Raw genomic sequence first — 17,904 nt, forward strand, 5'->3', positions numbered from 1 at the left:
AGTCTAATCATGAGAAAAATTTAGACAGATTCCAATGGAGGGGTATCCTACAGTGCACTGCATATCATTTACTCATCAAAACTATCAGTGTTATCAAAAGTAAGGAAAGTCTGAAAAACTGTCAGAGCCAAGAGTTGCTGGCATGACAGGTGAATGTAATGTGATATTGTGGATGGGATCCTGGAACAGAAAAGGGATGTTATGTACAAACTATGGAGATTTGAATACATTATGGACTTCAGTTAAAAGTAAAGTGAATATTGTTTATTACTTGTAACAAATGTACAAAATATTAATTTTAGATGTTAATAATAGGGAACCTGGATGGCTGAGAGTGGGAGGTACAGGACTCTGTAGCGTCTGCTTAGATTTTCTGTAAGTGTAAAACTGCTCTAAAAAATTAAGCCTATTTTAAAAAACAGATTAAAGGGCAGAATTACAATGGTTCTCCTTTTCTTTTTAACATCTGAGTAGTATAGCGCAAAGTTATCACTAGTGAACTGTAAGGGATGAAATTATAGAAAGACTTCCCATTTATATTTCTCTTATCTAACCTGAAAATTTTATAGTCAACTTTTATTCCTTTTATTTGAAGAAAAAAATTACACTTTGAAAAACTTTTAGTGATGTGTTCATTGTAAAATTTATTACTTTTAATAAAATTTAAAATTTATTAAAATTTATTAATTCAAATAAATGTGAAAAAAATAATGCACATATAATTTTTCCACTAAGAAATAACACTAAGTAAAACATTTTAAGGTTTATTTTTTTCCTATGCACGTTTGATGAAATCTGTTTCTATATAATATATTCGTTGGTAACTTGCTTTTCTCATTTAATATTTTGTCATGGATATCTTTCTGTATCAACCCTCAGCATGACTAGAATGCTAAGCCAAAAGCTTGATACGCTTTTATGTGCTTTGATGGCTTTGATGCATATTTCAAAATTTCTCGAGAAAATTTGTAGGGGTTTATAACTCCCACAACCATGTTCTCAAAATACAGAAGTCATAAACTGAGTCTGGCCAACATCTTAAAATTAGGAGATTTCCGTTAGAAGTCCTGATTCCTTCTTTTGAAAAATCAACAGCTCTGGCAGTAGTGGGCCACATTCATTCCTCTAGGGAAACAGTTGGTTGGAGCCGAGTTGCTGTTGCCATATACCCTTGTTATGACCTGAGGTGAGGCAGTGTCATTTGACATTTCATTTTACTTATACTTTTAAAAGTGGTCATATTAAGAGAAATATGAAAATACTTATTGTGCATATATCTCTAGCAAAAGTGATAAAAGGAAAGAGGGGGAGAGGGTAAGATTAAAAAAAAAAAACCTGGGAGAATTTAGAAGTTGTTTTGTGGATGTAAAGAATGTATATACATGTTTAATACGTCTATAAAGCATCTCTGTTGAATGAATTCTAAAGCTATAATTTTTTTTTTAAAGCTATAATTTTAAAACAAACCGAAAACAACCCATTTTACTTATTTACTTACATTATCTTCCCAGCTTTTATGTGAATTTGAGTTAATCACTATTACAGTTTTTGAAGTTCTGTTATTGTTTGTTGAAGAATTCTGAAGGACTGCTCCTTAAATATGAAATCATTTATGATGATGATAGTAACCACTGTTGGAGCATTTTTAATGTCTTCATGAATATTTGAATTTATCATTGCAGCTTCTTGACTGGATATTTGTATTTTTATATTCATATCTACTACATATAATTCATTATTAAATAAATAATCTATTTAAACTCATTTAAAGAACATGGGATTTCTTACTGGATACACCAATAAAACTAAAGTTATGTTATTTCCATTTTATTCTAAATTTTTGTTTCACCTTGAACAGCTTCTTTAAAAATACCTTTGGTAAATGATAGGATATTAATATATTCTTCATAATTTTATTTAAAGGAACCTGGATAAGAGCAGGTAGCTTTTGAAAACTGTTCAGATTGCCAGTCCAGTCAAATGGAATAGTTATAAACAGTGTAAATTTGCTTACACGATAGGAAGAGAAAATAAAATAAATAATAGTCATACGGTGATTACAGGTGGGAGGAAAGAATAGGGAAAAATCATTTAGAGTTTGAAATAAAAGTGCTTGAAGTATTTTAATTTGATATTTAAAGAACGGTCTGGAGTATTTAATATATTGTAAATGTGGTAACTACAATATAAACAATGCTGAGAAAAATATTTAGCAATATAATAGAATGACGGTTGGAAAACAAATCAAGTGATTTAAGTAGACAAAAGTGTAACAATGTAAATAAATCAAAGATGACCTCTCTCATAAATAATTAGAAGTTTGAATTAGGGCAGTTTTTTTTCCCTATTCCCTAAAAAAAGAAAAAGTTAAAACCAGAAAAGGGTAAAATTTTCCAACATTGATTCAAAAAAGTTAAACATGTGTATTCTTCTGATAGCCCTTAGGAATATCATTTAGGATGGATAAGGTTTCCACATTTTAAATGAAACTATTTTCAGGGCTGCTTGCTCTATATCCAATATTAGAATCTTGTGATTGTAATCTTGACTTTCTTTGCTGGAAATCAACAAAAACTTTGTTTGCACTATGATTTAGTGTTTTTGTTTTTTGTAAGTGGAGTGCTTAATTTGAAATACAGTATGTGCATGGATTTTAATGGTCTCAAATATATTCAGTTGAGATGGTAGTAGAATTTTATAGAATGCTGGTTTTTATGAACTAACATTTCTAAAAGATATCCTACATACTTAATTTTTCTGTGATTTTTTCTTATAGTTACAATGTGATGCTTACCATTAACAGATTATCTGACATAGTAATAAATTTCAAGAGAGAATATAATGGACTGTATTGACTGAAAATATCAGAGTCTTTTGTGTTGATGTTATTAAATTATGATACACTGAAAGACAATTAGACCTATAGTGCTGTTGGTTTCCTTTTACCAGGTTTATATTCAGTGGTATTATATGACTCATGATGATCAAATGGTGGCTGGAGTATTTTGTGAAGAAATACATATGTGTATAATTGTATTTTTGAAATAATTAATTTACTTATGAGTGGTATATTTCATGCAACCATGCTTTAAATTTTTTCTTCTGCAAATCTGTATGGCAATATTATTTGGGAAAATATTTATACAGACTCTTGGCTATTTTATTGGAAAATGCCATTCTATTAGGATAATAGAAGTTTAGCTGATTCTAGTTTATAGTTCATTATTGAAATGAAATTTTCCTTCTCTGAATACTTATTTATATAATGTAATATTATGGATAAGTGTTTGCACATATATAAATAATATATAAACATGCATATATATTTGCACTTAACGCTTTTTTTTAATAGGTATCTCAACGGCCATCTTTATCGAGCTTAGAAACTTTAATGGTCTCACAGAAGTCTGAAATCGAGTATTTACAGGAAAAACTAAAAATAGCAAATGAAAAACTCTCAGAGAACAAATCTACCAACAAGGATTCCTCAGAGAAGGGCATCTGGACAAGTACTGAAGGAAAACCTAAGGTAGGGACATTTTGTCATTTTGTGAATTTGTCAGGATGAGGCTGGCAAGACAAGCAATGAAGATAAAAAACAGCAGCATTTACTTCTCTGCTTATATTTCTGGAAGCTTGAAAAATGTTATATGCCAAATGCTTGATAAAAAATTGTTGTGAGTAGAGAGTTTTCCCCTTTGAAAAACTAAACAATATATTCCTAATTTAATTAAATATATTAGCAGTAGTATAGCTGTTTGCAGTAGATTAACATTCTTAGGTTAAAAAGTTTTGCTAAGTATATGCCTCATGTATCTAATTTATAGCTAAGCTAATCTAGGTAAAAAATCATTTTAAAGTAGCATTAGTTGTTAAAAGAAAAATATATCTTAATGTTTCTATTTCATTCAGATATGATATTTAAAATACTGCCCATGTAGATATAAACTATAAAGTGGAATTTAACATCAATTTATGGAATTTTATAATTTCATATTTAAACATGTAGCAACACAGAAAATAAGCAAATTTTCCATAGCATGTTTCTCATTTATTAGTGTCTAACTTTCCCTTTTTGTAGTATTTGTATTACAGTATATATATACTATAGTATGTATTCCTGTTAGGCTGCAAGAGAGTCTATGAACATTGACCAATATAAAAATTTTATAATATCATGTTGTAAATATGTTATTGTATAACATTGTAAATATGTAAATTCTAGATACATAGAAAAGTAAGCAAATTTAGACATATTTTTCTCACACTTGTTACTTCAGCATAGAAAATTTTTTTATAAACAGAATACTGTGTTTTTCAAGATAATTGTTTTTAATTCTTTCCATTTTTTCTATGAATAGAACTGTCTTAATAAAGGAAGTATTTAAAAAGATCCAAGTTACTATTATAGTCTTATTTACTCCCTGTAATATTATTAGTAGTTTTCAGAAGAGTGAGCTTTATATATGTACATATGTATTTATTTATTTATTTATTTAAACATAACTGCATTAAACATTTCTTGCCATTTTGGAGTAGTTTCAGAGTATTGAGCTTTATTTAAATGAAAGACAACATTCCTAAAATGGAGATACATTATAGTTCTAATTTGGTTGCTTGCTACATTGCTGAAGTTAAAAAATGAACCACTTTGATGTTTCGTTGCTTTTAACAAAAGTCAAGAAAATGAGAGGGATATTTGGAACAAAATTTTCTTTCTTTTTCATAAGGACATGCAGTAAGTATGAACAATATGTTGCCCAGCTTAATAGTTGCTCTCACATATTCCTTCTCCAGATTGGTATATGAAGCTGTACATAATATAAACACACATTCTTGTCTCTAGTTAGCCACATTATAGTTAATGACCATATGGTCATTATGGTATAAGATCTACTGTCTGTTGTATTTATATTCCTCAAGCATATTGTTCCTTCAACTTCACAGTGTGTTAAACTATTTCAAAGGGAAAAAAATCCTTTCCCTCTTGTTTCTGGTTGTCCTATCAAGTGTAACCTTGGACCCTTATAGAGCAATTAGACCAGCCTCTATCCCCTCCTTTGTAATGAGGTTTCTTGCATTTCTGAGTCTATAACCCTTTAGTCTTCCCTAATGGGACATCATTATTCTGAAAGAAACAATGTAAATGTAAATGAATATTCTCATTAACGAGTCACAGAGAAACCTTTAGCGGTAGCACTGTGGTAATTCCGCTTGTTATTTCTCTGGTATTCCATGCAGGATTTTTTTTATAATTCATTATTAGTATTCAAAATTACTTGTTCTTTAATTTTGCATGTCTTTCATAATCCAGTGTTCCAACTAGTTCAACCATGTCCTTGTTTTATTCTCGAGGAACCACCTGTGAAACGTTCAAGGTCTTTGTCCCCAAAGAGTTCTTTCACAGACTCAGAGGAGCTGAGGAAGCTGAGGAAAGCTGAAAGAAAGATTGAAAACTTAGAGAAGGCGCTACAACTAAAGGTGAACATTAAATCATTTCTTTAGTAATAACCTTGCAAAGATAAAGATATACCAAAGTAAACATTCCCTTTACAAATCACTGCTTATCATTTATCTTTCCTGAATTTAATTACGTGTATAAAAATGTATCATCGGTTGGTCTTGCGTCTCAGATTTCTTAGGATAATAAAGTAACAAAAAAAATTTGCTGCTTGTAAGTAAATATTTATCCACTACTTTAAAATTGCTTGGAAAAAAATAAAATTGTTTGGAAAAAAATAAAATTGTAAAAAAATAAAATTATTTAGGAAGATTTTGGCTTAATATTGGGAATAAATTTCTTATAGCTCCCCAGAGACAAAAAAAAAATAGAACTATAGCAAGTAGAGAATTTTTCATAGTTCTCTATATGTGATAAGCATATAAAAAGAAAAGTGAGTTGAAAACTATACTCACCTAGCTCAAGTCACTTACCATTGTCCTTTCAAGACAAATTACATAGTTAAAATGGCAAATATGTTATTTTTTCCATTTGACTATATTGAGGGCTTTTATTTTTTCTGAATTTAATATGGCTAAACTTGTGATTCTTTATGCACGACTACCCAAAGGCCTATACTATTTGAGAAGTAGCCATTTAATTGAATCTCAAATAGTTTTAAGACATTTTATGACAAGACCATTGTTTAACACATGATTAGAATCCAATACATTTAAAGCTCAGATTCTTTGTCATATAATACAGGTTATTCTTAGGGAGAAAAAAGTTTGACTTATATTATGTGTGCTGTGGAATAAGATATGGTTTTGAGGTATAGTTAACCTAAGCTACAATTAATACTTTTTTCTGCCTTTCCACTAAACAATAATTTATATTTATACAGAGTTAAACTTTAGTTCTAAAAGAAAGGAAAATTATCATCTCTTTTTCTACAAAAAATAAAATGATCAGATGACATCAACTTGCTAGTATTTAGCCTATTTGAAATTTATACACTTGGAGTTACTGATTTATTTAGTTGGTTCATTTATTATTATTATTATTATTTGTAATCTCTATACCCATCATGAGGCTTGAAGTCACAACCCTGAGGTCAAGAGTCACATGCTCTTCCAACTGAACCAGCTAGGTGTCCCACACCTGGAGTTATTTGCTAATGCGTTTGTTTACTCAATAACAACTTACTGAGCAGTGCAACTAGCCTAACAAGTCACTTGTAAAAAAGGAGACTCTTAGATAACTATCATTCAAGACCCTTTCTCTAGTTAAGAAGATGCTATATGAGCAGTTTGAATCTAGTACATTAGTGTAAACATGGGAGTACACACAGGATATTAAGGACATGTTTAGGAAGCCATGTTATCATCTTCCTCCTTTTGCATAATTCTTGAAATTCACATACCAAGGCTTCTATCCTGTATTAATCTGGGTTCTTCAGAGAAACAGAACCAGTAGGATAGAACCCTTTCAGTTTTCCTAATGAGGTGTCATTATTCTGAAAAAGATCTATATCTAATCTATATCTATATATCTATATCAATCTATCTGTCTATCTCAAGAGAGAGAAAGAGAGAAACAGACATAGATAGATTGACTTACTATAAGGAATTGGGTCATACAATTATGGAGTCTGAGAAGTCTAAGATCTACAGTTGTCAAACTGGAAAGCTGGAGAGCCAGTGGTATGGTTTCAGTCTGGGTCCAAAGGGCTGAAAACCAGGAAGCTGATGGTATAAGTCCCAGTCCCAATCTGAATCTGAGTCCAAAGGGACAAAACCAATGTCTCAGCTAAAAGGCAAAAAAAAAAAAAAAAAAAAAAAAAAAAAGGATTCTTTCTTATGCAGCCTTTTATTCAACTCAGGCCTTTGGTGATTTGGATGAATCCTATCACTTTGGGAAGGACAGTATGCTTTACTCAGTCTTCTGATTCACGTGTTCTTTTTGTACAAAAACACCCTCACAGATACACCCAGGAAAAATGATTAACCTAATATCTGATCAGTCAAGTTGACACATAAAATTAACTCACATATCCCACTCAATAGTAACAGATCTCCACGTACTTGCCCCCAAACTCTCTGAGTCTTGGACATGGCAGGAAGGAATAGAGCAATTAAGATATTTTTAGATCTATCCTCTTCTACCTCTTGAATTTCTTGCTTAAAAAAGAGTCTCAGAAGCATTGTACTAATTTCTTACTGCTTTTTCCTAACAACTACACTTTTGCATGAGGCTTCAAGCTTATTTTCAGAGTACAATTCTTTCTTCACACAATTTCTTTTTCATTTATACTTCTTCTGTATTCCTTTTTGAAGTTGGTTAGTGATAATTATGCATTTCAAATGTATGTTTTCTTCTATAGATTTGCAAGATAAGGGGGAAATGCGAGCAGATGTTTTTCACTGTATTTTGTCATTTAGTAGGAAAGGATTTCTTGTTTTGAAAGAGCAAAATAGTTGAATGAAAAAAGCACTATAATCAAGACCATTTATCCAAAGAAGTAGGTAAACAAAACCTGTAAAGTAAAAGCAATTCCAAAGAGAGTGATTGGGTCCAGGATACTTTTTAATTTACAGCCTTATTTTAGTAAGTATACCTATCATATTTAGTGAAGACACGAAACTTCTTCCTGTATTTCTCTTAATTAGGCTTTAGTATTAATATTATTACTGTTGCTCAAGTGCATGTGAATATAAGGTAAGATAAGAATTAATGATGTGTCTGTAATAGTTTCTTGGGGCTGCCATGGCAAACTACCACAACCTGCCTGGCTTACAAGAACAGAAATTTATTGACTCAAAGTCCTGGAGGCCACAAAATTCCAAAATCAAGATGTCCATAGGATTAGTTCCTTCTGAAGCCTGTGAGGGAGAGAATCCATTTCTCTCTTCTAGTTTCTAATAGTCTCAGGTGTTCCTCCACGTATAGATGGCACTCTCCCTGTGTCTTCATACTTCACACCATCTCCCCTCAATGTGTGTGTCTCTCTGTGTGTCTAAATTTCTCCTTGTTATAAAGACACCAGTCAATTGGATTAGGGCCTATCCTATCCTAAGGATCTCATTTTAACTTAATTACCTCTGTAAAGGCTTATCACCAAGGGGTTAGTACTCGAACATACCTTTCTGAAGGGGATTTATTTCAACCCCCAACAGTGTCTTATGGTTTTTAATATGCGTTTTTTGGTCATGGTGCTCCTTTTGTAGACCATTACCTGTTAATACCTGTTGATATTTATCATGGCCTTCCCATATTAGTATTCTATTGAATACTGCTCTGCCAGAAGCTAATGGGAATATGACAGAAAAATGTTCTGTGCTCAATTATCATAAGCAGTGGATTAAAATCTCTTTTTTTTCTGTGAGCTGTTAAGATATCAATGTGTATTGTGAATCTATAGAAAGGTATAATTTATTTCCCAGATCTACTTGATTATATTAATAATAGGTATATTAATATACCTATTAATATTTCACAAAAAACTATTGTCCATGGAAGATACCTGTTGGAACTACTAAACTAAACACATGCTCCATGGCACAGTAGATAGCTGTGAGCACTGAGGCTGACACGGGGTTTGATCCCATGAACTGTGAGATCATGACCTGAGCCAAAATCAAGAATCAGATGCTCAACTGACTGAGCCACCTAGGTCCCCTGCAGTAGATATATTTAGGTCCCAAGTTGATCACCAAGGTGGACTGTAGGGAAAGCAGGACAAATAAGCTTCTCCAGATAACCTCTACCATGGAACAATGTATGTGCACTTTGATATATTGAAATGATGCTCCTTACTGTATCAGTAGTAAGTCATGCATATTATTCTAATACTAGTAATGAATTATGTAAAAATATTTGTACATTATCTTGTTTAGCTTATTTCTGTGAATTGTTGTACATATTTTCAAGATGAGTGACCAATGTTGTAAATAAAAGAACCAATAGTAATAAAAGAGTTGAAAACTGTTATTCTAAACAATCCAACCATTTCCAAATCCTGACTTCCTAAGTGTAGTGATCTAACAATGTATAAACTATAATTTGGAAAGCAATGCATCTGAGTTTTATGAAATCTTTACTATTCTTGGGATCACTAATGCCATGAATCTCTGTTTTATGGACTTTAATGCATTTGATAACTTGATTCTATTAGCACTTTTCTATACCATTTAATAACATCAGTGTGTCCTTTGAATATAGTTTATATGTCTTTTTATTTTTCAATGCTCTAATATGCATTCTTTATACGTTCAACTTTATACACTGCTAAAATTAATCATCCGTGGAATCCTTGGTATTTTATGAAAGGTTTTTCTTTTTTTTAATTTTTAAAAACCTTGCTATTATTCTATGAAGATTGAGCCACTGTTTTATTAACAGTACTCATATTCTTAGTTTGCCTCATGCCTGTCATGGAGCCTTTGACCAAATTAGTAGATTAGATCAAGACTCATTTTTATTCTTATGAACTCAAAAGTAAAATTGCAGGGGCACCTGGGTGGCTCAGTCGGTTAAGCGTCCAACTTCGGCTCAGGTCATGATCTCGCGGTCCGTGAGTTTGAGCCCCGCGTCGGGCTCTGTGCTGACTGCTCAGAGCCTGGAGCCTGTTTCTGATTCTGTGTCTCCCTCTCTCTCTGACCCTCCCCCGTTCATGCTCTGTCTCTCTCTGTCTCAAAAATAAATAAAAGTTAAAAAATATATTTAAAAAAAAAAGTAAAATTGCAGATACCATGAAACAAAGTCCGTTGTTACAATCTTTCTATTTTCTAATGTTTTAGTCCTTCACACTTGTTTGTATATAGAAATTAGAGCCTCTAGTTTGGCTAGTTTAATTGCAAAATATAGTGAAGGTGGTCAGTAAGTGTTTTATTGAGTGATCTAATTAATAAATGGACCTAATTCAGTGACTGCCCTTGGGATATTTTTGAGTGTATCCTCTTGGGAAAGTGTAGCGATTAGTGATATTAAATATATCTCTCAGTCTTTACATTTGATTTTGTTATAAGATCTTTGGGTACAGTATTTCCCAAATGAAGTACTATGGTTTTGACTTAGGCAATTATAGTCAAATGAGACTTGAAGAATCATAATCCAAACTATGGTTAATTTGTATTTGTTATAATATTATAAAAAATATTTTGATTATTCTTTCTACACATTAAATATTTCTTTTGAGATAGTTAACTTTGCCTGAAGACTTCAGCTAAATCTGTTCTTGCACTAAAATAGGGAAAAATGTTTTTCTTTCAATATATATTATCTATCTATGTATCTATTTATCTATCCTATATTTACATATCTCTATAATTCTGTCTATTTTTAAAGTAGGCCAAAGGAACAATAGTCTCTAGGACTTATTTAACCCATGTGTTAAAATTTGTTAGTAGCATTCTCAAAGGACAAATCTATGGATGAAACTGCATTTTAAAATAATAATTGTTATAAATTATGCCTATCAAATTGATTTGTGAAATAATCCCTAGTTTACTTTCATTTGTAATAATTTAGATCTTAGTAATTTTATAAGGAATATGTAAATACTCCAGCATTAGTTGTAGTAAATTATGAAGCATGCGTTATTAAAGGAGAAAGCTCCTCTATAAAACTACTTTCCCATAATCATTACTTAATGGAGGGAGCCCCCTATTTCAATTACTATAGAAAAATCAAAACTATTTGCTAATATGAAATACATTACACCAAAGTTTTACAGAGGTGGCTACGGTGAGTGCTTTGTTTAAGTATTATGCCTAAGACAGAGTCTGGCATATTGTGGGTGACATTTAGGACTCAGGAAATTTTTATTGAGTCTTAATCTTCGGTTTAATAGCCTAAGATAGTTGATTTCTCTATAAGAACTAGGGAAAATATTGGGTATAAATTCAGTGATTAGTGGAAGCTGAGACAGTACTGTAAAATGCTAAAATAATGATAGTACTAACAATAAGAAACTCCATTTGTTCCATAGACTTAACAGAGGATTTTTTGTGAAAGACAACACAAAAAATCTGGATATCCCATTTGATTAATTTTTACTTGTTGGGCAGTCTTTTATTTATTTTTTTAAATTTTTTTTTGGGGGGGTTAAAACACTTTTAATAACCATCACAGGTAATTTTGATGCAGGTGGTCAGTGGGCACCACTATAATTGAATGTTTTAACATCATTTTTATTTTATTTTTATTTAATTATTTTTGTAGCTTTATGTAATTTAATTTTTTTATTTTTTTAAATTTACATCCAAATTTGTTAGCATATAGTGCAACAATGATTTCAGGAATAGACTCCTTAGTGCCCCTTACCCATTTAGCCCATCCCCCCTCCCACAACCCCTTCAATAACCCTCAGTTTGTTCTCCATATTTATGAGTCTTTCCTGTTTTGTCCTCCTCCCTGTTTTTATATTATTTTTGTTTCCCTTCCCTATGTTCATCTGTTTTGTCTCTTAAAGTCCTCATATAAGTGAAGTCATATGATTTTTGTCTTTCTCTGACTAATTTCACTTAGCATAATATCCCCCAGTTCCATCCACGTAGTTGCAAATGGCAAGATTTCATTCTTTTTGACTGCCAAGTAATACTCCATTGTATATATATTCCACCTCTTCTTTATCCATTCATCCACCGATGGACATTTGGATCTTTCCATACTTTGGCTATTGTTGATAGTGCTGCTATAAACATGGGGGTGCATGTGTCCCTTTGAAACAGCACACCTGTATCCGTTGGATAAATGCCTAGTAGTGCAATTGCTGGGTCATAGGGTTGTTCTATTTTTAATTTTTCGAGGAACCTCCATACTGTTTTCCAGAGTGGCTGCACCAGCTTGCATTCCCACCAACAATGCAAAAGAGATCCTCTTTCTCCGCATCCTCTCCAACATCCTTGCAACAGTTGTTGCCTGAGTTGTTAATGTTAGCCATTCTGACATGTGTGAGGTGGTATCTCATTGTGGTTTTGATTTGTATTTCCCTGATGATGAGTGATGTTGAGCATTTTTTCATGTGTCGGTTGGCCATCTGGATGTCTTCTTTGGAGAAGTGTCTATTCACGTCTTTTGTTTTTGGGCAGTCTTTTAAATTCTTTTTACTCAGAGCTTCTAGGGACTCTTAACACAGACTTTTAATGATTCCAAAACACTGGGTTTATATGTAATCATTTCTAAGAAATTCATTGTAAAATAAGAGTTTGTGGGGAAGGAATTTGATTCAATGAAGAGTAATTAGAGAAAGCTATTTTAGAATTTAACAAAATATTCAGCTTAACCATGTTCATTTGAAAATTGTGTTTTGGGGCACTTGGGAGGCTCAGTCAGTTTAAGCAGCCAAGGTTTGGTTTGTAAGTTTGGTTTATGAGTTCAAGCTCCATGTCGGTCTCTGTGTTGACAGTGCAGGACCTGCTTCAGAGTCCCTCTCTCCCTCTCTCTACCCTTCCCCTGTTCGTGCTCGCTCTCTCTCTTTTGTGTGTATGCTCTGTCTCCCTCCCTCTCTCAAAATAAAGAAGTAAACTTTAAAAAAGAAAAGAAAAGAAAATTGTGTTTTGACATGAATCTTTTTAATACCTATACATTTCTTATAATTATTTTATTAATAAGTTTATAGTATATCCTGTTTAAAATCCTAATAAATCTGATTAGTTCTTAAAGAATTCTAGTAAACACAATGAACTTATCTTCATTTATGAGGAAGTAACATTATTAATTATTACTTTTCTATTTGGTTAATTTAAATTATTTCACATAAGATTAGAAAGCTTATCATTTACCGAAGTAAAGTGATATTTGGATTGTTCACCAACAGTAGGGAAAACTTAAGGTCAAGGGTAAATCATCCTGGGGTGCCTGGGTGGCTCAGTTAGTTAAGCATCAGACTTCAGCTAGGGTCATGATCTTGTGGTCTGAGTTCGAGCCCAGCATTGGTCTTTGTGCTGACAGCTTGGAGCCTGGAGCCTGCTTTGGATTCTGTGTCTCCCTCTCTCTCTGCCCCTCCACCACTCACACTCTGTTAATAAATAAACATTAAAAATTTTTTCTTAAAAGGGGTAAATCATTCTTTTGTCTTAGAATAGGAGAGATATAAATAGCTTTTATTTTAAAGATGGAGAAACTGGGACACACTGAATTTAAGTAACTATGTCAAGATAAAATTTACTAACTGTGAGCAGGAAGAGTTGAACTCTTATCAGCACTTAACACTCTGCATGTAATAGACTCTTAATATATGGTTCTTCAGTTGAACAAAATTCAATTCAGTATCCTGAATTTTTAAACATGGTATTAAACCACGCTACTCTTTAGCAAGTTTGCAGTACCTGTAATCTGTTTATCTTCTAAAACTCTTCAGGATAACGTTTATTCTGATTGCCCCTTTCAAGTGATGCCATTCTCGTGCGTTTTCATCAAGCACCTCCATTTCCAGATGGCATACAGACGCTTGGTGCACACAGGACTCAGATACTTCCTAATAACTACTTGAGAGATTTATTGAAGTTATCCTACTAGACCTACATTCAAAGTGGAATGACAAAATATCCATACTGTTGAGACAGGTAGAATTGCAGTAAAATAATGCAAACTCTGTAAGTATTATCTCACTGTTGAGATGAGAGGTAGATGGTTCAGGAATCCATGAATTTGGCTTCTTCATGATAAGGACATCAGTTAATACCTGGGAAAATGAAAGGGAAGAAAGCTAACTTCTGCTTTGTGCCTCTACCGGGCAAGCATAGTGCCAGCGGCTTTACCTGCATATTTGCTCATTTAATTTAGTCATCATTATTTAAATCTCTGTGCTCTTCTCAGTATTTTACAGAAAAAGAAATTGAATTAATTTAAATAGTATTCTTAAGACTATTCAGCCAATATGAGAAAGCTCCAAGAATAGATTTCAGATTTTTCTGACTGCCATGTGCCTTCTCATTTCACCTCACCGGAATGTTAGAGAGTACCTGTTGCCTCCACTAAATAACTATACAAGTTCCTTCATATAGAAATATGAAAAAGTTTAAAAAACAAATTTGAAATTCACATGGTTAAATTCAAGGAGTTACTTTACTTTGAGAAACAGTGCATATGTAACATAAATACATCCTCTAGGAACTGAAAATTTGGGCTTGATAAGTTCATTTTGTGGATATATCTAAATGAAGACATATTTCATGTACTCTATTTTGAACACTTAGAAGTTGTTGACTTTAATGGTATAACCCAGTAATGTTTCTATGACCTCTTCAAGAGTACAAAGCCCAGTTCTTCCATTTCGATTCTGTACAGTGCATCCCAGAATGTTACACTATGCTACTTCAGACATAGGTCCAAACTGATTTTTTTCCTCCTGTGTAATCCCTGTGCTTTGTATTAAGCAAATCATAAATCCATGGGCAGAAGCATTGATCTTACTACGATTAGTGTTTTTACACTAATTCTATGCATTTATAAGTATGAAAATAAAATTTTGTTATATATAGACTAATCCTTTTGTTGAAAAAGAAATTAAAATTCTGTAAAATTGACTCAAATATTTGTATGTGTACTAATTGACTACAGGGAAAGGAATGAAACTAATTTGACAGCAAAATTTTGAAATTACTAAGCTTAAAAAAAATGCAGTGCGTCTGTTGAATTTACCAAGCAAACCTATTTTGTGACTTTAAGAATCCTTCCCTTTTTTCTGTTTAAGTATTACAAATTAATTTATATTTACTGTTTACTTTCAAATTTCATATTTAGATGGGCAACCTTTTATTTGCAACATTATACTCATACTTTTTAAAACTTGTGTACTTGCTTTTTTGTGTTCTACAGAGCCAAGAAAATGATGAGCTAAGAGATGCCCATGAAAAACGCAAGGAAAGGCTACAGATGTTACAGACCAACTACAGAGCAGTAAAAGAGCAATTAAAACAGTGGGAAGAAGGCAGTGGCATGTGAGTTACATAGCTCATAAAGGCATTTCCCTAAATATTAAATGGAATCGAGTAGCATCGTATAGGTGTTTTAATGGCTTTTGTTTGATTTTAAAGAAATTACGTGGTATTCAAATCTTTCTTGTGAAGTTTTGAATAGATAATACAATAAATGAAAGCAGATAAATATGCTAGCAATAACTATAGATTTCCTATCATTTGCAGATTTCATAATGTAGGTGATTATGAATTATTGTATACACTTAAATATCAATAGAGTAGATTAGTAAAGTAGATAACTTAATGCAAAATTAGTTCATACCCAAATGATTGAAAAAGTAAATAAATAAAATAATGGTAATACAAAGTTTATAACTCTTTAATTGAAAGACCAGAGAAATATGAAATTCACATATATAGTTAAATTAACTATCTTAAAACTACTTCAACCTAGTATGCAATTTGAAAATCTTTACTATCCATCAGTTTGTTCTGCAGCTTATCTGAATGAATTGGCGGTCTCAGTTCAATTGCTCTGAACAGGTGTTCAGATCTTGGTTAGTCGTAAGTGGCTCCCCTGTTAACAGTATCAACAGAGGGCAAAGGACTGAATGAGTACAGAAAATCTACTACCCTCTCATCTTTTGAGATGGATCCTTTAGGGCAATGTTGATGATACACATTGGTCTGTTCTGTAGAGAAATACTGTTTCTAAATTGGCCAGTACAGCACTTTTACAAAATAAAAACGAAGAGTTTGTTTTATGTACAGAAAATGAAAACATAAAGGGCATTTGGCATGTTTTGTAGGTAATTGTCACGTCTAATTTTTTCTTTTGAAGAATGGAAAATGTTTCATATCACTTGTCAGTAAAGTAGTGATAAAGCAATTTGTCCTGCATTTAGCCTCTGCTCACCTAACTTTAGTAGTCACTAGAAGCATGAAAACTACTTTCTGACATATTTACTGATGATAGCTTGTTTTAAGAGAAAGTGCATATATGGCATTCAGATTGGTTGGCAACAAATTCTAGATGAGTTGATTGCTTATAATCCTTTTTTAGAAAGTGGCCATCCTGCAATATATGTTTTATTATTACTAGAATGAATAGAGAGAAATAGACCTAAGACTGTCATATTTCTGCTTAAAAGTTTGCTTTCTGTAGTAGCAGGTTAGTCTTTTGGAAATTTTCACACAGGATTTTAATTTCTACATACTTAGGTTTGAGGAAATTCATTCCATAAATAGTGAGCTTGAATTTAGAAATTTGGTCAATATATGTTTTTAAATTTTAGGGAATGTATAAATAAATTTACATTGCATTTTGAACATATTAAGGAAGAAAACAACTTCATTTTAAAAATAGGACTCCTATCAGAAAAATAAAGAGAGCAGATCCCCAACAACTTCGCCAAGAAGATTCTGATGCTGTGTGGAATGAACTGGCCTATTTCAAGAGGGAGAACCAGGAGCTAATGATTGAAAAGTGAGTTTCTTTTTTAACAACATGGACTTAGATAAACATTTGGGAGAAATTTTTTGTGGCTTAAAGGTCGTGAGAGAAATACCTTATAAAATTTGAAAATGAAATAATCTGGTTTTTGTTAATAAAAATAAAGAAAAAAAAGGATAGCTTTTTAAATATATATATATGTATAATGCAATAACAAGTTGCACATTTGCTAGCTCTAGCCGAAACTGTATAATATGATCTAGGGATTGTGTTAATTAATGTGGCTCTCATCTGTTGGAGGTGTCGCTCTTCATTAGCTTGTATTTTAGACACTGCCGTGCTTCATTTTTGGAATGAGGTGGAGAGGGGATAACCTAGCCAGCCATCCTTGTTTGATCTCCTAGATACATACGCAATGCAGAATGCCTGAGCTCTCTTGGTTCCCTGCCCTGTCCTGCTAATCCCAGCTGAGCTCATTATGGTGTAGCCTTGCTGCTACTCTTGGAGCCAGAGCTGTCCAAGCTAATTACTGGTAGCAGCAGAACTGCCTGTTAAGGGTCTGGTATGGATCTGCTAACATGGTCCTTGGTAGTGACCTGCAAAAGACACGAGGGAATTGCTTTCTTTCTTGCTGTGCACTGCCTGTCCTTTGGGCTTAATGCTGATCCCTCCACATAGGTCTTTTAGCTGCCCTAAGTATAAAACTTGATGAAGGATACTCACATTTTAGAAAACATACAGTTTTCTTGCTTGATCTTATAATTCACAGGCTATTATATTCAGCTTGGCAAAGACAGAACACTTTTTATTTTGAAATTTAAAGGACTTAAACCAACATAATTAGCCTCTTCTGCTACTTAACTATTTTTTCATTTAGAGCTAATTTTTGACATCAAGAGCATGCAGTTTTTTTGAAAGCCTGATGTCTTTTAGATTACTAGAATTTAGCATCATATGGCATAATGCAATTAAATATCATTGAATTTTTTTAGCTGAAAATCAGACTCATACTTTATATATTATATGATAACACATGTAACTTTAGATTACACCTTTTCCATATGATGATAAACTTTTAAGGAAATGAT

General features: G+C 32.4%; 1 protein-coding gene across 1 annotated transcript in view; it reads left to right on the top strand.

The window, feature by feature from the left end:
• CNTLN (centlein) overlaps window positions 1-17,904 on the top strand; it is a 317,305-nt gene that overhangs the window by 161,715 nt on the left and 137,686 nt on the right. Inside the window, exons 9-12 of the mRNA XM_047064802.1 lie at window positions 3,353-3,529; window positions 5,356-5,481; window positions 15,263-15,384; window positions 16,730-16,849. Coding sequence (XP_046920758.1) covers window positions 3,353-3,529; window positions 5,356-5,481; window positions 15,263-15,384; window positions 16,730-16,849 — 545 coding nt within the window. The remainder of the gene's footprint in view (window positions 1-3,352; window positions 3,530-5,355; window positions 5,482-15,262; window positions 15,385-16,729; window positions 16,850-17,904) is intronic.

This window comes from Lynx rufus, unplaced genomic scaffold, assembly GCF_022079265.1.
Source record: "Lynx rufus isolate CCGP_SWC_20201006 ecotype Redwood Valley unplaced genomic scaffold, mLynRuf1.p SCAF_10, whole genome shotgun sequence".
In the NCBI taxonomy this organism is placed as follows: domain Eukaryota; kingdom Metazoa; phylum Chordata; class Mammalia; order Carnivora; family Felidae; genus Lynx; species Lynx rufus.